We start from the raw sequence: 27,375 nt of genomic DNA, 5'->3' as shown, positions 1-27,375 counted from the left end.
ATTTTAAGTAAATAAAACTACGTAAGGGGAAGACTAAATTATAAATAATACAAAAATGTACTCGAATATAATTCAAAAACCTAACATGTTGTTACAATCATTTGCCGCCGTTTTTCATTAAGACGCCTTAATTAATATGTGTCCAACTGTAAAAATTATTCTTTCTCATGTTTTATCGTTACTTTATTTTTTATTTTTGTAGTATAATACACTATAGCTTTGATTAATAAAGAAGTTATTGCTAATTTCAGTATTAATTTAGGCACTCAACAAACACATACCTAAACTAGCCATAACTTATTCGTAAACTAACCTAACCCAACTCATGCGCTCTATGAATAGAAAATGACAGGCCTGTACAAACTTTATTAGTTTATTACAGAACAAGTACTGATCAAAAAAACTAAGATTAAGATAATGAGTTTTAGGCATTGAATTTTACTTTCATTTTAATAAATTGCAGCCGGGTTTCACTTCGAAACCCACGTTAGTTTAAATTATCTAATAAAAATATTAAAAAGACGAAAAATCAGAGCACAAAAAATAGAAAAATACGTTGGCGATTTTGCAAAAAAAGTGGAATCCAACTTATATTTATTTCATCTCCCCTCGCGCTTCGCGGTTTTTAAAAGGGCGTGCTTGATTATATCCCACACGGTCCAGACGCGACGAATATTTTGTAATAAATTATCCAACTGGCCGAGGGGACTTTGTAACATCCTGTAATGGCCCAATCTTTTCTACAAAACGATTAATGAGATATCGAAGCCTTGATATCTCCTCGAGACTTAAAAACGATTATTGTATTTTTTAATGGTTTGATTTAATCGAAAAAGGCATTGTTTGTGTATTTAGGAGTATTCCATTTAAAAATGAGCTTGTTTAACATGGTTGTTGAGCGTGACTAACATTTATGGCTTTTTTTAATTAAAACAAGGTTACGACGTAAGAACTTTTATTTTGCATGAATAATCAAAATTAAATATATTAATGATAATTAATGCCGGTGAAATAATTTTCATCACTATTATTCATCTATTGAACCGAAAATGCATCGTGTGTTAATATTACACACTCTTTTTTTAGTAAGTTTTCATAGGTTTAAAAGTCCTAAACTTGATATTGCTATACTTGGATACTTAGGCGTCAGGTTATAAGCAGGGTGGAGCAAGTGACCCCAGCCCTGAAAATGTAACCTTTGAATCAAAAGAGAGCAAACAATAACTGTAGTCGGTAAAATTTGAAGGACAGCTTTTATATAAGGCATAATAATACTAAAACCTACAACTAAGTGATATAGGTGAGGTGAGTATGTCGATTCACGTCTTTAAAAGATTGTTGTTTTCAGCTTTCAACTTTGTTACTCACTACTGTGAATAAGAGCCATATTTTAAAGAAGTAAAAGGATGAGTGTAAAAAAAATATAAGAAAGCATGTAACAAAAGTTGGACAAAGCTTGACTTTTTTTATGAGGGTTCGCAACAGCAGAGGTTATTTCAACCCTCGGGTGTACCGGTGTTTTTGAAAAAAAGCCCATTTGTAAGTATGTCGGGTTCGAATGCAGGGCCGCTAGATTCGAACCCGGGACCTTTACCTTGCAGTGATGAACGCCGTGTCAACGCCTAAACCGTTGCGGCCACCGACGCCCCCTTTGTAGTTCATCCAAGTTTACTTTTTACAAGCATTCTACATTTTGAAAGACGACAAGTAGAAATATTGAAAAAAACCTAAGGAAATCAGCGAAAATGAGAGGTTCAAAATCAGGTTGTAAATTCAAAGCAAAGGGCAGAGGTTTACAATTAAAAGTCGTTAAAACTTCTCAGGATATGGATTTAACTTCCCTTATATATTAATATAATTATTTATAGAATTAGTGACATAACTCAAATCTGCCAAACTTTAATGATAAAGCAGATAAACTATGTGTATGTAAAATAAAGTGGCTACTGAGATCTCATATTTATGATTATCTATTATATTTAGTGGTCTATTGAACAAATTACTTCTTTCATTTAATTAATCTTTTTATGTAAGGTTTTGGTTGAAATGAAAAGCTAGTGCCACGAGCCGGATTCGAACCCACGACTTCGGCTAAATACGCCGCTTGAGTAGTGAAGTCACGATTGCTCAAGTGGTAGAGCAGCGGTGTATGCCGAAGACCGTGGGTTCGAATCCCGCTCGTAGCACTAGCTTTTTCTTTTCGACCAAAACCTTACATAAAAAGATTAATTTATTATTATCACATTCTGTCATCTTATACTTTTAGTCTTTTAAAATTGTTCATTTTCATAGTCAGCGTTACTAAACAATAATAATTGTTTACTTTTTGTCTTTTATTGTAAGGAGGAAGGCCTAGTAATGACCGTACAGCTTGACAATGGAAAGAAGACCCGGTGAAAAAAAAATGAATCATGGTAAGAAGAAAAATAAATGAACAGTAATAAAAGTGTGTTACTTAATAGATTACAATGTAATGCTGTATGCGTCATGGCCCCATCTCATTACGGTTCTATGATGGAGAAAAAAAGGATTACAAATCGACCGAGGCAACAAAGGGGTAATTTATAGTGACCTAATGAGTGCATTGTGCCCGAGCTGGGCACTTCCTACAACAAAGGGCAAGCCCTAATAACCGGGGGTATCTGTGTCACAACAACTGGTCTAAAGACGGTCTCGCGTACGTTTCGCTAAAACAACTTTGTTCCGATTTTCCTTTAAAGATATCTCAAGGGGGCTTTATTAAGGGCAATATGCCACCAAATTGGTCACGTCTTTACGGACACGAACTTGACAGAAAACGGGCGTTTCAGTGTTAACTGCTTAGGCATTTTCGTGAGGGAGGTACGAACCGTCATCGTATAACAGCTGAAAGAATCGCTCATTGTTATCCTGTCCTCGATTTTTTGAGAGAATGGATTCTCCAGTGCAACCGCGATTATAATAAGACAGTGTTTGTCAAACTTAACACTATCAAACTGAACCATTCATTTTTCACCAATTTACCAACATTATTTCAAGTTTTCACAAGAGATTGAGATTTTTTAATCTATAACTCCTCATCACTTACGATTTTTCGAAAATATAAATAAAAAGACAAAATATAATTATCTTCGAAGATTCCTTACCCTTATAACTAAAACACGCCCTAAATATCTTTAAAATCCACTACAATACTTTTCAATACTAACCCACCACATAATATGGCAAAATGCTGACACGCGTCGGAGCAATATGGAAGGTAAATATGCCAAAATGTTCAGAAATTACTAAGTTACTTTTAAAAAATATTCCTTTTTAAAATCATGTAGATTTGCTGATTGACGAAATGTGTGGAACAAGGGTACAATCAACACTCCCTTGTTCTGTCTAATGTGGATAAACTCAAAATACGATTTTTTACCATGATTCTTCAGAGTATTACTTTTTAAAAAGTTCTAAATCCTAAATATTTCATTTCTATTAACGTACACAGCTTAAGAAAATTAAAAATATTGATACTTAATGTACATTTTAAGCCCATGATCACTACTAACCAATTCAACATTTCAATAATATGTCTGGTTCATACGTAATTTTTATCCAAGATTCCTCAGACTTATTACGTCTAAAAAACCTTAATTTTTTCATTTTTCGTACTGTTGCATTGGTTGTTTTGGGCTGGGTTTGGTTACGATATAAAAGAGAAGTTAGATTAGGTAGGGTTAGGTTAGGGAGGTTTCAGATTTCATTCCTCAATCTTATCAGATTTAAAAAAATTCTTAATAACTTTTACATTCATCATTTCTACATATTTACAAGTATGGTAAAGAACGAAACATTTATTTTAACGTTCAGGACTTGAAAACTTCAAACATTTCTGTTATATGTCATTTTTTTTAGTCACAACTAACACAGTTTGATTACCGTTCTAAAATATATTTTAACGTTGGGTTGTTTTTGGGCTGTGTACAGAAATTAATTTTGCGTGGACATTTCCTCGTCATAAAGTGAGTGTGCATGAATTGGTTTATGTTAGGTTAGATAGGGTTATGCTGATGATGATGATCAGGTTAGGTTACGTTAAGGTTATGGTTTTTTTCATTTTTGACTTCTCAATCTTACGTAAGTTTAAGAACTTGGTCTGTATTCATACCTTATTTTTGCATCAACGATTTCTAGTTACCGGGGAGTGCGCATAGGTTGGGTTATGTTTAGTTACGATTTTTCATATTTGATTTCTCAATCTAATCCAACTTAAAACGTTCTTGAATACATTTGGCGTTCATTTCTGAACAATTGGGTCATAATGAACAAAATCTCTGCCTAAAATCAAAGCGCTTGAAAAATGTGAACTTTTCTAGAGGTTTTCAGATATTTCCTCAATCTTATCAGATTTAAAAAAATTCTTAATAACTTTTACATTCATCATACATATTTACTAGTATGTTAAAGAACAAAACATTTGTTTTAACGTTCAGGACTTGAAAACTTCAAACATTTTCAATTATATGTCATTTTTTTGAGTCACAACTAACACAGTCTGGTTACAGTTCTAAAATATATTTTAACGTTGGATTGATTTTGGGCTGTATACAGAAATTAATTTTGCGTGGACATTTCCTCGTCATAAAGTGAGTGTGCATGAATTGGTTTAGGTTAGGTTAGATAGGGTTAGGCTAAGGATGATGATCAGGTTAGGTTACGTTAAGGTTATGGTTTTTTCATTTTTGACTTCTCAATCTTACCTAAGTTTAAGAACTTGGTCTGTATTCATACCTTATTTTTGCATCAACGATTTCTTGTTACCGGGGAGTGCGCATAGGTTGGGTTAGGTTTAATTACGATTTTTCATATTTGATTAATCTAATCCAACTTAAAACGTTCTTGAACATATTTGGCGTTCATTTCTGAACAATTGGGTCATAATGAACAAAACCTCTGACTAAAATCAAAGCGCTTGAAAAAGGCGAACTTTTCTAGGGGTTTTCAGATTTCATTCCTCAATCTTATCCGATTTAAAAAAATTCTTAATAACTTTTACATTCATCATTTATACATATTTACTAGTATGGTAAAGAACAAAACATTTGTTTTAACGTTCAGGACTTGAAAACTTCAAACATTTTCAATTATATGTCATTTTTTTGAGTCACAACTAACACAGTCTGATTATAGGTCTAAAATATATTTTAACGTTGGGTTGTTTTTGGGCTGTGTACAGAAATTAATTTTGCGTGGACATTTCCTCGTCATAAAGTGGGAGTGCATGAATTGGTTTAGGTTAGGTTAGATAGGGTTATGCTAAGGATGATGATCAGGTTAGGTTACGTTAAGGTTATGGTTTTTTCATTTTTGACTTCTCAATCTTACCTAAGTTTAAGAACTTGGTCTGTATTCATACCTTATTTTTGCATCAACGATTTCTAGTTACCGGGGAGTGCGCATAGGTTGGGTTAGGTTTAATTACGATTTTTCATATTTGATTAATCTAATCCAACTTAAAACGTTCTTGAACATATTTGGCGTTCATTTCTGAACAATTGGGTCATAATGAACAAAACCTCTGACTAAAATCAAAGCGCTTGAAAAAGGCGAACTTTTCTAGGGGTTTTCAGATTTCATTCCTCAATCTTATCCGATTTAAAAAAATTCTTAATAACTTTTACATTCATCATACATATTTACTAGTATGTTAAAGAACAAAACATTTGTTTTAACGTTCAGGACTTGAAAACTTCAAACATTTTCAATTATATGTCATTTTTTTGAGTCACAACTAACACAGTCTGGTTACAGTTCTAAAATATATTTTAACGTTGGATTGATTTTGGGCTGTATACAGAAATTAATTTTGCGTGGACATTTCCTCGTCATAAAGTGAGTGTGCATGAATTGGTTTAGGTTAGGTTAGATAGGGTTAGGCTAAGGATGATGATCAGGTTAGGTTACGTTAAGGTTATGGTTTTTTCATTTTTGACTTCTCAATCTTACCTAAGTTTAAGAACTTGGTCTGTATTCATACCTTATTTTTGCATCAACGATTTCTTGTTACCGGGGAGTGCGCATAGGTTGGGTTAGGTTTAATTACGATTTTTCATATTTGATTAATCTAACCAACTTAAAACGTTCTTGAACATATTTGGCGTTCGTTTCTGAACAATTGGGTCATAATGAACAAAACCTCTACCTAAAATCAAAGCGCTTGAAAAATGCGAACTTTTCTACTCATAACTAGAAACTGATCATCACTAACAGACTCTGTATTGCGATAATATTTCTTCTAAATTCACAAAATCTATTTTCTTTTCCTGTGATTTTTCAATCTGATAAGTTTATTTTCTTATATAAATGAATATTTGACTCCAAGCCTAATGATCCATGATAGTTTTTAAAATTCATCATTTTTTACTTGTTACACAAACCATACATATTTTTATCGTACAGGTTTTGAAAAACGGAAGAATATTTCGACTTAAGAAGCTGCAAAAAATTTATACTATATAGTAACTTTTTTAAATTCCTAACTCATCAAGTGGTGATTTATGGGTTTTTTATTGCAATATTATGGCTAAATTCTGGTCTGTTTTCTTTTTCATATGCATGCTTTGGGAATAATGACATAAATTGAACTTAAGGTTGTTTTTTGTCTATAACTATTCAGAACATATATGATCTTTAATGAGAACAATGTTAACACATCAGCAGGTTTTCTTCGGAAACCAGAATTCATCAAATGATAATTTCCCCTCCGAGGGCTGTTTATTGCGTTCGTGATTCCGCACTTCCTCAAATCTGTCGTGTCACGTTTGTGTTTGTCTTTTAGGCTAGAAATTTCCGCAGAAAAGATCCCGTCAGGAGCCGTGGAATCCGGGCGCAAGAACCCGAATGGGTCGTGATATTGAAATACGTGATTTCGCCTTCGTGATTTTCGAGATAAGACAGAAGTAGCCTGATTACCAGTCAACCCATCTCGACTCTTTTTTTATTTTTCGCTCATGTCCCGTTCTTCGAGCATTCACCATTTTCGGAGTCGAAGTCCCTGTAATCCCATCGGAGTATCTTCATAAATTGATATTGTACATTCAGGAGCTTGAATATTTAAAACTCATAGAATCTCCACGAAAAAAAGTAATTGCAAAAGCGTTTATCCTTCTGTATTTTCTCAAAATATTGTTTTATGTGTGGTGTTTAGTGACCGTTAGCCAATGATTATTTGGAGATCGTGAGGTGCGGCTTTTTTTATTTTTCAGGGCTCAAAGTGTTGTTTTCCTTATAGATGTGTCATTCTTGTGCATGTGTTGAGAGTGCCACTGGCAGCCCTGAAGATGATCTCAATAAAGGTCGAAACGTGGCATGAAAGAAAATGTTTTTTTCTAAAACCTACGTCACACCAGACCACACCTCATGATTTCCAAATAATAATTCTGTTTTATATTTGAATAAAGTAACAGGAAAGAATGCTAGACTTCACGTTTTTAATGTTAATAATCGTTACCGTTATCTGTACACGTCACAATTTATTAATAGAACGTTTTGTCTGAGTGCCTGTATTTATTAGCGTGAATGGCGAAGGGTGAAGGTGAAATATAATCCCCCCTCGAAAGTTGAGAGCGTATGAGTGTGTGTGTGTTCGGGGTCGATAGCGGAATATTTATAAAAGTAATCCATCGACCCCCAGTCTAGATAGTTTGAGTACAGGTCGGTGGAGGAATATCAAGTACTCCACCGATCAAACGGAATGAGTGTATTGCATGGATGTATTTATGTGTATGAATGTATTTATTTGTATGAATGTAGTGGTTGAAAGTGTAAATAGAATATTGGCATATTGACTTAGTTTGGGGGTGATAAAAAAAAAATAGAACGTTCTACTCAGTCGATAGAGACCAACCCTGAGGGAAGTTTACGGACTTTAATTCATTTGTTTCTGCATCATTCAAGATCTTGCTCTGTAATAATTTACTAGACAAGGGCGGGATCGTTCTCACCAGTATGAGGATAGGTCATACTCGATTGACATACGGACACCTGTTTTTGGGGAAAACACTGTGCAGGTGTCCCGCATGTAAGGAGAGGTTGATCAGTGTGTTACACTCGGTCGAGGAATGTCACGCCTTGGCCTTTCACAGGGAGCGAGTAGGCATGCCACATAAGGACATTCCTTGTTCATGACAGTGCTTTGTTGGGTTCCCTCTATCGATTTTTCAAAGAAACGTGGGATTTTCCCCATCTGTAAATATTGTAAAATGTGAAGCTGTACAGAGTGTATGTACATATTTGTTTGTGTATATAGCCGTGTGTGCGAGGCCGAATATGGAGTACCCCATCGACCCCAGAGTGCGTTGAAGGCTATTATGCCTCCATTGTCGGTAGCCTCCAAAAAAATAATAATTTACCGGATTAGTTGTTCATGAAACTTTCTGACCGTTAAACTGACAGGCTGATTCTACTTTGGATCCAAATTTATTTCCACGTCTTGTGATAACAAAACCCACAGATTCGGAACTGAAATGTGATGTTAATCTCGTGGTGCAACATAAAAATTTTTGTAATTGATAAAAGCTCAAGTTTGCCAATATGTGAACGGCTTGTATGACTAATGATCTTTGAAATTTTCCTCGTGGAAGCCTCGTTCACAGGGGTTGCGATATCACTTTTGTTTGGCAACTGAAAACAACTTTTAGCGTTCATTTAATTCGTGAAAACGTGTGAGCTGCGCTCATTGCCTGTAAGCGAGATTAATCAAAATTAGGCTGAAATCTCACCTTTGTCGGCCACAGGTGCAATAGAATGTTACCAAACTTATTAAAGAGAGAATGTATTAAAAAATAGTTTTTCTGTGAAAAATGGTATTCATTATTTAAAAAAAAATAAGGTTAATTTTCAGCATAAAGCTCATTGTGATGCACTGATATTAGCCATCTTTCGTTGTTCGTTCCCACGATCCCCATTCCTTAAGATGGCTGTCGAAAAATTCTTGCTCCGAGATTTCTACTTTTTTTTTACTTTGACCAATGTCTTTTAGTTTGGTGACTACGCCAACCGACCCGGGTCACCCCCAAAGGGCACTATCCCATACGCTCGCTTCTTATTAGGGTATACACTTAATTTCGGCAGCATTAGGAGGATGTGGATAAAAACCGTACGTGGCCACAGGGGCCCCTGGAAAAGTCCACATCCTCCCCATTTGCCCTTTGCATGTCGAGCACCCTTCCGAGCCAGCCAACCCAGCACCCCGGAACTACCCAGGCTCATCATCTCTTAATTAATCAATTGGTAAATAAATAATTATAAATAATCTATACAAATGTACCAATATTAACAAACAACAATATAAATAGTCAATAAATAAATAAATCAGTATTTACAGCGGTAATATATATATAAAGTGGGAGGTTGATGGGTCGACAAACAGCTGAGGTTATCGCGCCCTCCGAGTGTATTCCTTCTCTTTCCTGTCTTTCTCGCTTTCTCGCGTATTTTATATTGAACTGCAGCCATTTGAGCATCTCAATCTGGTTACTGACTCTCTGCTTTTACTTGTATATTACGTCGTTATTTTAAAATGCTGCCTCTTGTTAGTACCTCAGGTTGTCAATTTAAGAAAGATACAATATCGATAACATATATATCGCCACAAACATAGAAGTCTGGTCACATTCACTCCCCCAGAGGACTCGATATTCCTCGAGGCGGGGTAAATAACCCTTTCATGCTTAAATTACATTTATGTCATTAGAGTAAAATATAAACAACATACAATACTAACATAAAAGTCTGGTCACATTCACTCCCCCAGAATACTCGGTATTCCTCGGGGTGGGGGTGGGAACCCACTCCATTCGCGCTAATAACTTACTTTTGCTCTCCACACGTCACACACTCACCCCAGAGTACTCGATATTCCTCGGGGTTGGTAATTAAGCCTTCAGTTTATTTTTATTTAAAAAAATTCAAACTATGTTTTAAAAACCATTTCATTTTCAGAACCTATAAGACTATTAAAATTGAAGGGCTTCTCTACCTCTTTGTAACTAAAGATTCGATCAAACATTGCATTTCTTGCTTCTTCATACTCTGGACAATCAAACAAAGTATGTTGCATTGTCTCGGGTTTATCGCATGGTTCACAATTTGGAGAGGGTCTTATACGAATTCTGTTCAGATAAGCCCCAAATATGCAGTGATTCGTCCTAATTCTGATAATCGAAGAAAAAAACGCTTTGCTTCCCCTCATTGCGAAAATCCATGAAATGGGACGTGGTTCAGGAACGAAAGCCTTAATAAAAGAACCTCCCTTATCCCTATCGTACCACTTTTTCCATTCCTGTGACAGTTTTTTAGTTATTATATCAGATTTATATCAGATTTGGGTATTTTGACGTACTGGACTTCTGGACCCGATGGTGGTGGCTGGCCAAGGTTATGCACCATTCCACAGTGACCGCGACACCAACCAAGATAGAAATTTCTACTTCTGCGAAATAGTTAATTTTTTGATCAAAGACAGTCATAGATTAAAACAATTATTAATCTTACAGCAGACGATCTAGACTATAAGGTGGGTATTGCACGAGTTTGATCCCACGAAGCCTTCTAACGTATCATCGGTCCGATTTGTATGGCCTTAACTTAACCAATGCTGTGACAATTTTCACCCTTTCCAACAGTTTACAGTGCATCATGCATGAACTTATGTCGAAGAAGAAAATCGCATAGTATCGATTGTTTGGGCACTACCTTCTTGAAACAACTAGGAACACCAATTGATCATAATCTTTTCGTCGCATTTGACAACCTTTAGGCACTCTCACATCTCATTGAGAGACGCATTTGATGAGTGCAGTGCAACGGGCTTTTTAGCCACCTCGTACAGACCATACCATATCGGCTTTAAGTTGCTTGACAGGTCCTTTTCACTCTTATCGTTGTTCAAGCTACTACTAAAGAGCAGTTTGCATTAGGTCCATCAAGTAGGACTAATATGCTCCTCCTCTATAGTGACTCTCGGTTATGTGGGCTTTTCATTGATCAAGACCTTTGAACGGAGCTTTTCAATTCTTCTTGGCGTATCTAACTATGGCTATCTTCTGGCACTACCAAAATTTCCTATATCTATTGAATCAGGCTCAGTCAGACCTTTAATAGTCCAGAGATTTTTCCCGGTTTAGCTGTAGCAGATCTGTTGTAAGCTTGGGCAAGACTTTCTTGATTAGTATATCGAGTCGATTGTGGTTTGTTTATGTGTTTATAATGGTGGTTAAAGAGCGCTTTGCCACTAGGCCCATCACGTAAGGACATTGGTGCTTCTCCACGATACTGTCGATTGAGTTTTTATTTATCCAGGACATTTATTTTACCCTCCATGTAACATATTTTTCATATAGACAGTTTCATATATTTTAACATCCATATAGTCAGTTTCAGTAAGACCTGCAGCAATCCGGTTTTTACGGTTTAGTTGTAGCAGGTCTGTTCTAAGCTTGAGTGGGGTTTTGTTAGCGAACTAGCGTTTATATGACGACTGTTGGTATGACATTGCACTTTCCTTAGCAATTACGCTAGCACTTGGGACAAGATTGGGGTTTCCTTGATTTCCAAGGGATACGGGATGCTTTCGATCGATATTTTTGGTTTGGGCCTTTTTTCGACCACGCCTCTTTCCGATCTCGCGCAGGTAAGCGAGAAAAGTGTGGAAAGGGCCGATCGAGAATCGTGAGAGAAAGATGAACTGGAGCGGCGATTTGAATGCCTCCGGTGACCGTGACTGATCCTCCAGAGCCATCACGTAATGAGCCGGACGTGGGATTCGAAGCACGAGCTCGAAATTATCTCTCCAGACAATATCCAGATGACAGGAGATCGCCCGTCCACCATTTATCACCCTGGACCATTGTCGACCTTCCCAGGGCTGACAATTCTAGGGGTTGTCAAAAAAAACAGGATAGTTTTTCATTTGGTTTGATAAATATATTTCGTAGGTATACTAAAGAGAGAATTTTTTTTTACATTATTTCAATGAAATATAAATTATAATAATTGAGGGGGGCGACGGTGGCTTAGACACGGCGCTCATCAATGTAAGGTAAAGTTCCCGGGTTCGAATCGACTAGCCCTGCGTTCCAACCCGACACATTATTACAAATGTTTTTTTTGTTTTTTCAAAAACACCGGCACCCCGAAGGTTGATATGACCTCTTTTGTTGCGAACCCTCGTAAAAAGATTTTTTTTTAAATCCATTCTGTCGATTGAGACTGACTCTAATTAATTTGTTTCTGTATCATACAAGATCTTTCCTTGTAATACTTTACTAGATTTGTAGTTGTTCATGAAACTTTCTGACTCTAGACTGACAGCCTGATTCTATTTTGGCACCCAACATATTTCCACTTTTCATAAATCTTGTGAGAGAAGTACATACATTTTCAGTGTTTGAACGACCATTGACCAACCTCTTAAGAAAAATGGAAACTTCGATGCTATTACTTGTACATAAATGCTCTAAAAATTAATGAATAAAATGATTAAAAATTATAACACTTGCATGAATGAACAAATATTTAAGTATGGTTATTAATTATAACAATTAATTAATGCTTTTAGTTGAAATGAAAAAAAAATTAATGGCACGAGCGGGATTCGAACCCACGATCTTCGGCTAGATACGCCGCTGCTCTACCACTTGAGCTATCGTGACGTCGATCCAGTCGGACATCGTCGGCTCAAGTGGTTGAGCAGCGGCGTATCTAGCCGAAGATCGTGGGTTCGAATCCCGCTCGTGCCATTAATTTTTTTTCATCTCAACTAAAAGCCTTAATTAATTGTTATGTATTAATTGGTCAAGCGGACCACGAAAATAGTGAATTAATGATTTTAAAAAATGAAGTACACTTCACTAAAGCTCTCCGTCGCCATTTCAATTGTCGTCGAGAATCAAAACCGATTACACGACATTTGAAAAATGGCAAAAAGGAGGGAAAACTCATAAGGTGGGGTTGAGATAGCAAGTTGATGTCCGAGTGGATAGAGATCACGATATCTCAAGTGGTAGAGCAGCGGCGTATCTAGCCGAAGATCGTGGGTTCGAATCCCGCTCGTGCCATTAACTTTTTTTCATCTCAACTAAAAGCCTTAATTAATTGTTATGTATTAATTGGTCAAGCGGACCACGAAAGTAGTGAATTAGTTATTAATTATCTTCGCCAGTTTTTAATATGTCTGTTTTTTTAATTTAATATGTACTTTTAATATAATATATGTCGTTGGTTCGAGTCTCGCTCATGAGAGTAATTTTTCATCTCAGCCTTCTTTGAATTAAAATATTTAAAGGTCTGAATCAACTTTAACGATTGATTAGTCATAGTCAAATAAAATAGTCGTGCTGGCGATATGCAGAAAGATGGAGATTTCCTAGTTTCAAAATAGTGATTGCTTTCTCCTATTTTTTTTTTATTTTTTTTTGTTATTACTGTAGGGTCGGCGGAGGTTCTTAGCCGGCCGTTTATCGAGATCGGAAACGGAACGCTTTCCGTTTTATCAGGCCGGGATTTCACGGACCCCGAGAGCGTGAGCTCATCCCCCCTGTGAAATGTAAAGGACGGCGAAACCGAACGTGATTTAGAAAATAAAAGTATGAGGTGCTTCGTGCGCCCTGACACACACGACCCACCGGGACACACGACGGGATAACAAAAACAAAAAATGAACAAAAACTTAGAAATTGCGTCGGCCCTGACGGATTCCTCCGATGAGGACGGCTTCCTTCCATACTCACGCCTCGGCCAATCTGATTGACTCTATGGGAAAACTTAATTGACCGAGAGCCTGTCACGAATTGACCGCCGTTTCGAAATTTGACAATTTGACCTACGTCCGCCGACGTATGTTATCCGTCGAATCTCTACCTCGAACCCGACTCGACCGGGTTGCAATTTGTGGCAATAAACACATTCGCCAGTTATAATTATCAGAATCCTTTTGCAACGTCAAAACATACCGCATGAGTCACGAGGTTCAACAGATTCGTTTTAGAATGACAGACAATTTAAAAACGTAATCTTGGTAATGCTAAAGTTAAAAGTAATAACTAAGTATACTGACTCAGGCAGAAAGAGGGAGAGAGAGTCAGAAACACAGCAAACAAAGCAGAAAACGCATAAAGATGGAAGGAAGATGAGATAAGTAGAGAGAGATTGAGATAAGTTTGACTATATAAAATATTATCTTTAATTGTGTACATGGAGATGCAACAGAGGAAAGAGAGAGAGAGAGAAAGACAGACAGTCCAACAGATAGAGACAGAGATAAAACATAAAAATATGCTAGATGGACATACAAAATAATACAGTTCTGGAAAAAAAAATAGAAGAAAAAAATTTATACAAGAAAGTGCGAGAGCGAAAGAGGTAAAATATACATATTAGATTCACTGACAAATCAATAGTCGTTTGCTACTTGACTCTATGACACCTCTTTGTAGGTCTTTGAGGTGTACAAAAAGTGTTACATAGATAAAATGAAAGAAGAGGGAGAGAAAGAAAGCAGATACCATGAGAAATATAAAAAAACTAGGAACACGTACAAAATAAGATAAAGAATAACGTACAGATGAATCTATAGAAGAATATATAGAAAAATTTAAGTCAAAGGGTAAAGATTGAAAAAAAAAGAGTGCAAGACAGAGGAAAAGAGGTAAAAGTGTCAAAAATATTACTTAAAGACAAACGAATAGAGTGTTGGAAATAGAGTAAGAAAATGTAGAATAGAAAAAATAATTACAGAAGGAAGTGAGGAAGAGAGAGCAGATAAACAATCATATCTTAAGGGATAAAAAAAGAAAGAAACAGGCCGACAAAGAGAAAAAGTTCGAAGAAAAGAAAACGTGTACAAAGATGGATGGGCTGAGAAAACTATAAAAATTAACATACAGATAGACGCATAAAAAAATATACAAAAGTTAAAGTTGAAAGGCAGAGATTGAAAAAAAAGAGTGTGGCAAAGGGGAACAGATAGATATATAGATAGATAGAGACAGAGAAAAAAAAAGGATTTAGTAAAGCATAAAGCATACAAAAATATTACATGCAAGAAAAAAGACAAAACAGTAGGGTTAAAAAAAAGAATGAATAGGTGTAAGATTGAAAAACTAAAGAAAGAAAAAAGAAAGAGAGAAAGAGAAAAGTAAGAGAGAAGCTTACTGAAAGAGATTCACGCTCTCTCTCTCTCCCTCTCTCTCTCTCTCTCTCTTTCTCTCTCTCTCTCTCTCTCTCTCTCTCTCTCTCTCTCTCTCTCTCTCTCTCTCACTCACTCACTCACTCTATCTATCTATCTATCTACCTTTACTTATTTATTTATATGAATATCTTCCCTTCTCTTATATTTCTCTAACGTGTTTTATTTCAGTGACATCTCCTTTTCATAAAAATATTTTTCTTTAAACAAGTAAAACCTAGTAATAAAAAGTAAAACCCAATTGGTAAATAAACATAGGCCATAAGCGATCCTCAGCTCTTACAGCTAAGAAAGAATTCAATTATGACTCAATCCGAGTTAATTTGTTTAGTGCACCAAAGGACTTGAAGTTGAAGTAAGACACTCGCGTTTCCGACCCCGGAACTCGACTGTGCCTTGTGTCCGAGGACGGTCGTTCCATTGACCCTGGAGGAGCAATTAAATCACCCGGCCGTCCCTTTGTTCACACTCCCCAGACCGGAACGTCCCCCTTGGAGGGAACCGATGAGGATGCGGGGACCAGTTCGATCCTAACGGTAGATAAGGAAGTGTGAGGATTCGATCGTAAATTACAGAACCTGTTTGCTCAGAGGCTCTAATCTCCCTGCCCCACATTGAGAAGCCACTGCTGAGGTGTAGCATTTGAATGGCCGTGGGACAATCATCATTACACTAACTGGACCTACGGTGAAAATGACCGGGACGAACGATGATCTTTCCTTTCATTCGTACTTGAAATTTCAGCACTTTCGAATCGCTAACTGCCATATCCGTTTCTAAAATACTTATTTTCTCATACCTTTTTTTATCTGGGTCTTTTTGTTGTTTGAAATCAACTTTAGTCACATCTACTATGTAATAAAGATGTCCAACGGATTTTCTAATTTCTTTTTACTATCCTCTCTTCTCGCTCTCTCTCTCTCTTTCTATCTATCTATTTATCTTTCATTCTCTCTCTTTCATTCTCTCTCTCCCTCTCTCTCTCCCTCTCTCTCTCTCCCTCTCTCTCTCTTTCAGTCTCTATCTATCTTTCCCTCTATTTCTTTTCTCTCTCTCTCTCTCTCTCTCTCTCTCTCTTTCATTCTCTCTCTCTCTTTCATTCTCTCTCCCTCTCTCCCTCTCTATCTCTTTCAGTCTCTATCTATCTATCTTTCCCTCTATTTCTTTTCTCTCTCTCTCACTCTCTCTCTCTCTCTTTCATTCTCTCTCTCTCTCTCTATCTCCCTCTCTCCCTCTCTATCTCTTTCAGTCTCTATCTATCTATCTTTCCCTCTATTTCTTTTCTCTCTCTCTCACTCTCTCTCTCTCTCTCTTTCTTTCTTTCTATCTCTCGTACTCCAAACGCAAATAAGGTTATTAATTCAAATGAAATAACATGTTCCAAATTATAAAAGCGTGCCCAATTTTAAATATCATAAAATAAGATAAAATACATTTTTAGAAAGAAAATTCTGTCAATCTATCGAGTACCTAGCCCATTAACCTACCGAGTGACAATTTTTTGGAAATTAATTGTAGTCTATTGTCCGTGTAAAAATCCAAAATGCTACTTTTTCATTCCGATATATTACAGTCCAAATGAAATTTTAATAACGGTGTGTCAGGGATGATGACCAACCGCATTAAGTGAACCATCAACCGCATTAAATGAAAGCTGATACATGTCGACAACTTTCACTTCCAAAAGAATGACAGTTGCCAGGCCAGGGGGGGTTGATCATTTTTCAATAACTATTGTAAAATCTGCTTCAAAGGATGTAAATTTTTATTTATTTTCCTTCCTGGGCAAAAGGACGTAGGTTTTAGAAAAACATTTTCTTTATCGTGCCAACGTTTCGACCTTTATTGAGATCATCTTCAGGGCTCAAAGTTTTTGTTTTCCGTATAGATGTGTCATTCTTATGTGTCGTGGGCGCTCTCAACACACATCTAAACGGAAAACAAACACTTTGAGCTCTGAAGATGATCTCAATAAAGGTCGAAACGTTGGCACGATAAAGAAATGTTTTTCTAAAACCTACGTCACACCAGACCGCATCTCAAGATCTCCGAATAATCAACACTAACTGTATTCAGTTCATGATCATATTAATCATGAATGATTAACATCTTTAAACGATCCTCGAGATCCTCTTCTGATCCAATTGGAAGAAATAGAAAGAATTTCTCACCAAGTGATATAAAAAAATGTAACCTCGAAAATCCCGTGATATCTAAGGAAGGGTTGTCATGTATATAAACGAAACCGTATGATTTATAGTCAGGTTCTTAACGAATTTAATTGTTAATAGCCCAATTACTGTATTCTATTGATTATGCATATGAAATCACGGCTGAATATAAATTATATATAAAAACGAGACATCCAGGTTGATCATTGTCTATGCAAATTTGTTAATAATCTGATATAAAAATTTATTTCTCTATCAACAACCTTACAGAAAACGAAAACAATTCTTAAGCTGTACACAGTAGAATCTGATTGAAATTACTCTCGGCTCGATTTTGAGCAAGTTTTGTATATATAGAAATGAAAACAAATCCCGAGCCTACTTAAAAACAAGGCCGGAAAATCTTTACTCCTTAATGAATTAAGGTTTTGAGTTGAGATAAAAAAAGTCAATGGCACGAGCGGGATTCGAACCCACGATCTTCGGCTTGATACGCCGCTGTCTACCACTTGAGCTATCGTGACCTCGATCCACTCGGACACCAACTTCCCATCTCAACCCCACCTTTTGAATTTTCCCTCCTTTTTTCATTTGTCGCTGAGAATTCAATCCGATTACACGACATTTGAAAAATGGCAAAAAGGAGGGAAAATTCAAAAGGTGGGGTTAAGATGGGAAGTTGGTGTACGAGTGGATCGAAGTCACGATAGCTCAAGTGGTAGAGCAGCGGCGTATCAAGCCGAAGATACGAATAACTCAAACAAAAAAAACCCGCGAGTGAAGACAGACCCAGTAGTGCCCGTGTGCCGGTTCAACATGAGTTCGCCAACTCGCAGACCAAACCCCATCATCTACTATCTGCCATAAGAGTTGCGATGAGCCTCTGGTGTGATGAAGCGATGAAGTTCAAAAGTGTTTTTGGCTAAATATTAAAACACATTTGGATTAGACAATTTTCACGTCAGGCTATCGTTATATCGCTAAGTTCCTAGTTATATGAGATACCCAGAGGCGAATTCTCTCTACTCTGTTCACGATTAATCTTGTCAAGTTCTAAAATGTCATGTTTTTAAATGTGTGCCTAGGTTTTTCGAAGAAAAGCCCATTTTAAGTGTTTTCTAATCCAATCGCTTTACAGGAAACTATACAAAGATAAAAAGGCGTTCTTTTTATCTCTTTCCCTTCCTACCTCTTTAGCTCATAATTGCGGACAGCACTCCTGAATAATTCATCCGCTCGTAACAATCGAGTGGAGCATCAACCTTCCCAGGGAATAATTGTACTGTTAGATTGGATTGTTCCAAAGCATTGTTTCTCCTTCTCAAGCCTGGAAAAAAAATAGAAGCGGAGCCAGGGGGAGGATTGAGAAAGATATGAGATGGTCCTTGACGCAATGTGTTACCTCGAGAAAAAGAAAAAAAACACATTCGGCTAAGTGCTTCTCAAAAATGGTTTCCCATCTAATCTACTTAAATCCTAAGACAAAAAAAAACCATCCGTATGTGGAATCAAGCACTTCCTCGTGAAAAAAATACAAAATCCGTTTTAATACTGTTTAATTAGGTGTGCATCGACGAAGGGTGCAATCACCTCTGGCTGAAATTAGCTTTGACCCCCTTTCTTTATAGTAAGAATGACTTGTTACTCCTCCGTCTTTTTTTTTTCAAACAGAGAAAATCGTGAATCAAAAATCACGCCATTGCATTATGCCATTAGCCAAATTGCGTCGGAATATCGCAGAGAAGTAGGTAAATTTTAAAATTATAGCGGTTACGACGGGATGACTACGCGAAGACTCATGTCCGCGGAAATGAGCTGCTGACCTCATCTGAAACTCAAAACCTCTTTTAATAAAAGCTAAATATTTTATTATATTACATTGCATATTGCATGTGAAAAAAGGTTTATTCTTGAAAAACCAAGACCGTTTAGTTTTTAATGGTGCATTAAACTGGGCCACTCCACAATCATAAATCGTAATTATGTTAAAACTTTCAATTAATTATTCTTTGTATGTAAGGTCTTGGTTGAGATAAAAAGTCAGTGTCACGAGCGGGATTCGAACCCTTGACCTTCGGCTAAATACGACGCTGCTCTCCGTGACTTCGATCCTCTCGGACACCAACTATCAATCTCAACGTTCAACCGTTCGAACCTTTTTGCCACTTAAAACATAAATGGATTAATAATTAATAAGTAAAAGAAGTATCACTTCACTAAACAGCTCCCCGTTCTTAAGCCGCTGAGAATCCAATCCTGATTACACGACATTTGAAAAATGACAAAAAGAGGGAAAATTCGAACGGTGAGGTTGAGATGGAGAGTTGGTGTCCGAGAGGATCGAAGTCACGATAGCTCAAGTGGTAGAGTATTTAGCCGAAGATCGTGGGTTCGAATCCCGCTCATGACCCTGTCTTTTTATCTCAACCAAGACCTTACATACAAATAATATTGAAAGAAGTAACTTGATCAATTGACCACTAAAACATAAATGCATTATGTTAAAAGTTAGATTTAGTTAATTTTATTTCGTTAAGATTAATACTTCAATTAAATCGACCTTTTCGTTCTCGACAATTTAAATAATTTTATGCCAAATCGTTGATTAGTTTGGGTTGAAGTACAAAATCTAAAGCCTCAAGAGAATTACCTACTTTGCAAATCACTTGTGATAAAGTGAATTCATTCCTGTATGAAATTATATTGAATTTGCCGTATTAAATTACAAAATTTTGTTTAAAATATAATACATCAAACTTGATTATTTTGTAAGAAGGAACAGAATCGTAAAATACATAGTTCTCAAACGTCGGGTGAAAAAAGCTTGCATTATTTTCTCTTCGACCAAATGAAATTGTTCTGCAAACAAGTAAGACGATAACTGTCTGTTATTTGGTTTAAGTGGAGTTGAAAATTCATACTATCGTAAAGTTTTTTCACGAGAATTTCAACATTAACGAGCCATACTAATAACTCGGGAATAGTGATATCGTTTATGTCGGAAGAAGATTATATGATGACGATTTAATTGTTCCAGACCCATTGGCGACCACCTGTCTACAACCCGGAAGACTACTTGACCGGCCTTATGACGAGGAGGGGAGCAGCGCCCCCTGCACCTCTGCAGAACAAGGAGGAAATGACACTGCGGCAGTTCGCGACTGCGACGGACCTTCTGACCAAGCTGGCCAACGACCTGCGAACTGCTTATCCCAGGTTCGCCAGCTCAGAATATTTACTTTCTTTCTAGGTTCGCACGCTCCCGCGTTATGATTATAGAAACGTGTAAATCCCAAAAGGTGAAACAATGGATTGCCGCAAGCCCCCATGCCGCAATCGCCCCGGAGGGTTATAACCGTGAGAGATGTGTGTTGCAAAAAAAATGTTTATGAATCGGCCGGACCCGAAAGTTCACAAGAGACGCAATAATCGCGCGGGAAGTATAAGCAAAAAGACACCTAGCTAAAGCTCATGGCTTGGTGGAAATGTAATTTTATCACTGAAAAATTATAATTGCGCCCAATAATACTCAAAGTAGAACAAGCAAATATTACTCAATTCCAAATGTTTTCAATATCTTTCAAATTGCAAAAATTCTGACTATAGTATTATGTTGCTATTTACAAACATTATTCGTATTTATCTCATAGCTCTGCTCATTTAGCACATCTATTTGTTTTGTTTTTTAACTTTTTGTCTTACTTTTATATCTTTTCCAGTTCGAGTGAATCTTTTCCTTGTTTGAATAAATCTGAAATGTCAGAAAAGTAGTATTTATATGAATAAACAAAAAGAACATTTATAAGGCAAAAATAATTCTTGTAATGAAATATCAAACAAACTTTGAATTAATGTTATCAATTTGAAATTAACATAATTAATTGTTGTTGAAAAAGAAAACTGACCAATTATTAATAACGAAACACAATAAAACTAATGATACTAGCAAAAAAAGAAGAGGAAACAAAGTATTTGTGGAGAATAAGTTATTAAAAGAAAGGTATTCTTACATTAATCAAAAATTAAACAAACAAATTGCAAAACGAACTTGGTATTAATTTAAAAAATTAAATATTCGACTTGAATGTTAAAATTTAAAATAATGTGGAAGTCCATTTCAAACGAATCAAAATTAAAAAAACTTATGCGATGATCGCCACTTGATGAAAGTGGACTGAATGTCATTTGCAGATCAACACCTTTTTTTCTTATGCGATGATCGCCACTTGATGAAGTGGGTTGAATGCCATTTGCAGATCAACACCTTTTTTTTCTTATGCGATGATCGCGCTTAATGAAAGTGGGCTGAATGCCGTTTGCAGATCAACTCCTTTTTTCTTATGCGATGATCGCCACTTGATAAAAGTGGGCTGAATGCCGTTTGCAGATCAACACCTTTTTTCTTATGCGATGATCGCCACTTGATAAAAGTGGAGTGAAGGTTATTTTTCAAATCAACACCTTTTTTATGCGATAATCGCCACTTGATGAAAGTGGGCTGAATGTCGTTTGCAGATCAACACCTTTTTTTCTTATGCGATGATCGCCACTTGATGAAAGTGGGTTGAATGCCGTTTGCAGATCAACACCTTTTGTCTTATGCGATGATCGCCACATGATGATCAAAGTGGGCTGAATGACGTTTGCAGATCAACACCTTTTTTATGCGATGATCGCCACTTGATGAAAGTGGGTTGAATGTTGTTTGCAGATCAACACCTTTTTTTCTTATGCGATGATCGCCAGTTGATGAAAGTGGGTTCAATGCCGTTTGCAGATCAACACCTTTTTTTTCTTATGCGATGAACGCCACTTGATAAAAGTGGGTTGAATGCCATTTGCAGATCAACACCTCTTTTTTGCTTGGGAACGGCTTTGGGTGTCCTTTATAAATTTTACTGTGTTAAACTCTACAAATAGTCCCAAAAGAAAACAATGAATCTCTTGTACTTCGAAAGACATCTAGATAATAACTTAGTGCATTAATCAACAAGCATACCATCACATATGAGTGGCAGCCGTCGTAGTAATAATAACAATAGGTTTTAAGTCGCAGTAATCTTAGTAAATAGCAATAGTTGCAGTAGAAGTTAGTACTACTTTGTGGAGGTAAAAATAATAAATGTTTTGGTAGAAGTCGCAGTTGGTGTAAGAAAAGTAAAAATTGTACTAGTGTAGAAATTGTAGTAGTTGTTATTGGGATAGTAGTAGTAGTAGTGGAGGTGGTGGTTTTTCGTCGTTGTTGTCGTCGTTGTGATAGTGATAGTAGTAAAAATAACATCGTAATTGCATTAGTATTGTGATTGTTGCTTTTGTAGACGTCGTGAAGAAGAATAAGAATTGTAATTTCAATTGAAGTAGAGGTAGTTGTTGTCGTGGTAAAAAGCAGATGTAAGAACCGCAATTGCAGTTGAAATAAAAGTAGTTTTTCTTGCAGTAGTGGTGTTAAAAGTATTGTAGTTGTTATTTTGGTTGGTATAAAAATGCAATAGATATAATAGCACTTGTTCCTTTGGTTTGTTGAGGTAATATTAGAAGTATAAGAAGTTGTAATAGCTGTTACAGTTGCACAACTGTGGGAGTATAGTAGTTTCCTTGGTAGTAGTAGTGGGTGCTGTTGTTGTTGTGACAGTTGTGTGCTGAATGATCGGTAAGGTCCAAATTACAGGATCTTCTCCCCGCCAACAACACTAAGTCCAGTCGATTAGGTCCGAATGGCCAAATATATTCTTTTCAATTAATCTTTAAGTAAGGTATTGGTTGAGATAAAAAAGTCAGTGTCACGAGCGGGATTCGAACCAGCATGAGCTATAGATAGAGCGATAGTTCAAGTGGTACAGCAGCGGCGTATCAAGCCGAAGATCATGGATTCGAATCCCGCTCGTGATACTGACATTTTTATCTCGACCAATACCTTACTAAGTCCAGTCATTAAGTTAAATTATCTTCACACTTTATAAGATTTATATAATATATAATATTTATAATAATAATTAGATATATAAGAAAGTGGTCAGCTATTAAACCCAATCTTTTTTCGTCTTTCTTTATTCATAATAGAAATGCGGACCGAGGTCAAAAAGCAACTTAGTATTACAGTACATGGCAGTATTATCAAATTTCTAGGGTGGGAAGAAATTATTCCCTTGTTTTGTATACAAAAAAATTATCTACTTGGAGAAACTGGTCGGAAAATCCAATTGAATCAATTGGAAACTGTGTTCTCGCCCTCGATGCAGGAAAACACGTTCTTGTTGTACGTGAAACCCACTTGGGGAACGGCTTTTCATCACAGAAGAAGCCGAAGGAGCAGCTCCTCCGTTGAATAGGCAAGAAGTGGCCCGTTTCGAAATGCTACCCAATTATAATACGGTGACGAGAGGGTATTGTGAACAATTAGAGCGAATAAATCAAGCGTTAAATGCTAAAACACCCAGGGCAAGGGAAAAAATGTCATTCTCCGCTGCGACAATGTCCTGGTTAAAAAAGGTGACTCAAGACAACGAGAAACCTAAATTTACAAAATAATTAGAAAAATAAAAAACTATGGAAAAAATAAGTTAAAGTGCATAAAAATGATCTTGAGGATTTTACGTTTTTTTTATAGATTAATTTATCACTCATCACTGCACTCATTCATCATTTCCCGCATTTCAATTGCTTCTAATTCTGGCATTAATTCCCATAAGAAACAATTGGCTGAAGTCTTACTTATGTACAACGTCAAAAAAGGAATAAAATGAAGCAATAGGAAGGGGGTTTCAGCACAAAATAGGTGAAATATCGATCGAGTTAATTCTTTAACAACTTGTGATAAGTAGAAATGAAGAATGATGGAGTGAGTGTGGTATTCAATCCTTTTTAAAAAGATAGTTCCTACTCACAGTAAGTTGTTTTTCAACGTCCGGATATCGAGCCCTTTAGCTCATCATCAACCTTGTTCAGGTTCATTCCCTTCAACCTGATGATGAGCTAAAGGGTTCGAAATCCGGATCTTTGCAAAACAACTTACTTTGAGTAGGAACTATCTTTTTAAAAAGGACTTGTGATAAGTTTTTATCTGTACTGCCTGACCAAATTCTACAGGCGAGAGCGTAAACTGCTTAATTATTAACTAAGTTGTAACGGGATTTTCCACTGTGAACTCTCTAAAGTTTATTATTATTTATTTTAAAGAAATCAATAACAAAATTTTATGTGTAGTACAAGAAAAACATTATGATCGAATGAATTATCTAGTTTGATTTTATTTACATCAGTTAAGTATGTTCTTTGCAGACCTCGGATGTATAACTTGACAACGATTAGATCGACGAGAATTTTTTTCAGCTTAAAGTCAAGGTTTTGACGTCCGACCTTTTTGATTTTAAGACGTCAAACAGGAGATTTTTCTCATGTCGACAGAGAACACTGAGCTGGAGCGGTTGGAAAAACTGATAGTGGCACTAAAATGGGACAAATATGAACCTGTCTGACTAACGATTCTGTCATGTCGAAAAATAGTCATCATACGAAAAACTAATGACAATAAGTTTCATTCTGCACCATAATCAATCCAGATTAGTCTATCTGTAGAATTAAAATTTTGATACTGCAAGACTAGTTTCTTATTCTTCCGTATAGCTTATTATTTTAAAAACTTGTTTGTGTTTGAAAAAGGTAAATAGTTTTTTCTTGTTCTGTATTTATATTAAAGGTTTTAGGTGAGAGTGAGTGCGCACTTATGATTTATTTTATAATGTATATTAAAAAGCCGCTCTAGGCTTTTCATTAGTACAAATTCACTAATTTCGTGGTCCGCTTGACCAATTAATACATTACAATTAATTAAGGTTTTTAGTCGAGATGAAAAAAAGTTAATGGCACGAGCGGGATTCGAACCCACGATCTTCGGCTAGATACGCCGCTGCTCTACCACTTGAGCTATCGTGATTCTCGATTTCATTTGTCGTCGAGAATCCAATCCGATTACACGACATTTGAAAAATGGCAAAAAGGAGGGAAAATTCTAGCGGTTGTAGGTTGAGATGGGAAGTTGGTGTCCGAGTGGATCGAGCTCAAGTGGTAGAGCAGCGGCGTATCTAGCCGAAGATCGTGGGTTCGATTCCCGCTCGTGCCATTAACTTTTTTTCATCTCAACTAAAAACCTTAATTAATTAGTACAAATGTTAAAGGCTTTATGATAATAAAACCTACTTGGGTACGTGCTTGATACCCTAACAGAAAAACTTAAAAGAGGTTTAGACTAGAAAATAAGAAGCCGAGTGGTTTGAAGTGGCAGTTGGGGGATGGACAGGAGTCTATTAAGCCGCCATTTTCTGAAGCATATCTCTTTTTAAGAACGTCCTGCACAATTCGAAGTTTTGTGTTTTTCTGCAAGCTTGTTGAACCAAAATTGAATAATATGGGGAAATTATTGTAAGTTGGTTTGACTCTTCGTTTGCCACACCCAACGGGTAGTCGGACGTTAGCCCTCTTGTAAGAAAGGAATTACATTACTTTACAATAAGGGGACAAGATTGATAACGCAGTTTGGTCATTTCTGATCATTTTGCCTTGTGTTGCCTCTTTTCGCCGTCTCAAATTTATTTTTAAATAAACAATCGGGATTAAAACGAATCATTTGTCGCCGAGAATCGAATCCTGATTGCAGGACATTTGAAAAATGCCAAAAAGGATGGAAAATTCGAAAGGTAGGTTGAAACAGGAAGTTGGTGTCCGAGTGGATCGAAGTCACGATAGCTCAAGTGGGAGAACAGCGGCGTTTTTAGCCGAAGGTCGTGGGTTCGAATCCCGCTCGTGACGCTAGGTTTTGCACACCATCCAATACCTTACATAAAGATTAATTAATTGAATGAAATTCGATCAATCGGACCACGAAATATAATGGAATTAAAACGAACGTTAGAGGATGGCAAAAAAGATACCTCATAATGTAATGGTTAATGTAATAAACCAAAAATTTCCTCCTCCGTCGAGCGAGACACCACTGTACTTATGTTTGACAAAATCGATTCCGTTTTATCGTTTCCCCGTTAAATCCGTTCCACTCTTCTGCGTGCTTTGTGGCCGTGGCAGAAGAAAAAGGAAGTTGTAGGAAGAGCTCCTGTTCGTTTAAAGTTAGAGTTAATTGTGTATTACGCTAGTACAACGGAATCTGAACGGATGGGTCAGGAAGTCTGACAAAACCCTTTCATTAGCCTCTGTTATCCCGTTGGTAAATCCTAGAGGTACATCTAGTAAACACGACTATTAGAAAAGAATTTCCCCGTCTTCTTCTTGTCAATTTTAGCCTTTTATTTTCTATATGAGCTTAACAAAAGGTTTTTTTCTGTATGAGGTAGAGGTTTGGGTTTAGAAAGGAGCATTCCTCCGGGAACTACAAATAATTGTTTAATTCGTAACTAATGGCTTGGAGATCTGCGGTTTTAAACGTTTTCTCAGACTTCAGAGCGATAAAGGAGGGGTCTTGTGGTTTAGGATCAGTTTCACGGTTAACCATACTGGACGTCGGAGATTACCTTTGGAATTGAAATTTACGAACGGTTCATTTGGGAAAAATTCAAACAAAAACCAAACCCGGACACGGGTGTAACGCACTGTTAATGTTTCAAGACAAAAATATATCAACATCGATCGTGGGAGCTGAGACTTAACAGACAACATTCAACAAACAGATAGACTTGACCCATTTTCGCGTTGACAAAAGATAGTTTATGCATATATCAATATGAATGACAATTCAATGGACTCGTGAAATTGCAACCACGAAAGAGGCTTGCTTTAATGTTCCAGGCGGAAATTAGACAAACGTGGGCAAAAGAAGATCATAAATCAAAGGGTTATTTACATAATATTGTTGTATTTGATACAATACACTACATGTTACAAATATCACGGTGGATTAGTTACAATCCATAGTGTTACTCAACGCTGTCCACCCATCTGGTTGAAATTTCTGTTATATATAACTATTACTTTAAAGTAATAACT

General features: G+C 36.5%; 1 protein-coding gene across 1 annotated transcript in view; it reads left to right on the top strand.

Moving 5' to 3' along the window:
* LOC106665151 overlaps positions 1 to 27,375 on the top strand; it is a 61,166-nt gene that overhangs the window by 6,452 nt on the left and 27,339 nt on the right. The window contains exon 2 of the mRNA XM_024226346.1: positions 20,420 to 20,598. Coding sequence (XP_024082114.1) covers positions 20,471 to 20,598 — 128 coding nt within the window. The 5' untranslated portion in view covers positions 20,420 to 20,470. The remainder of the gene's footprint in view (positions 1 to 20,419; positions 20,599 to 27,375) is intronic.

This window comes from Cimex lectularius, unplaced genomic scaffold (assembly GCF_000648675.2).
Source record: "Cimex lectularius strain Harlan isolate CLEC.00 unplaced genomic scaffold, Clec_2.1 scaffold80, whole genome shotgun sequence".
Taxonomy (NCBI): Eukaryota; Metazoa; Arthropoda; class Insecta; order Hemiptera; family Cimicidae; genus Cimex; species Cimex lectularius.
Note: the sequence above shows the minus strand (reverse complement) of the source record. Positions and strands in the feature narration are given on the sequence as shown.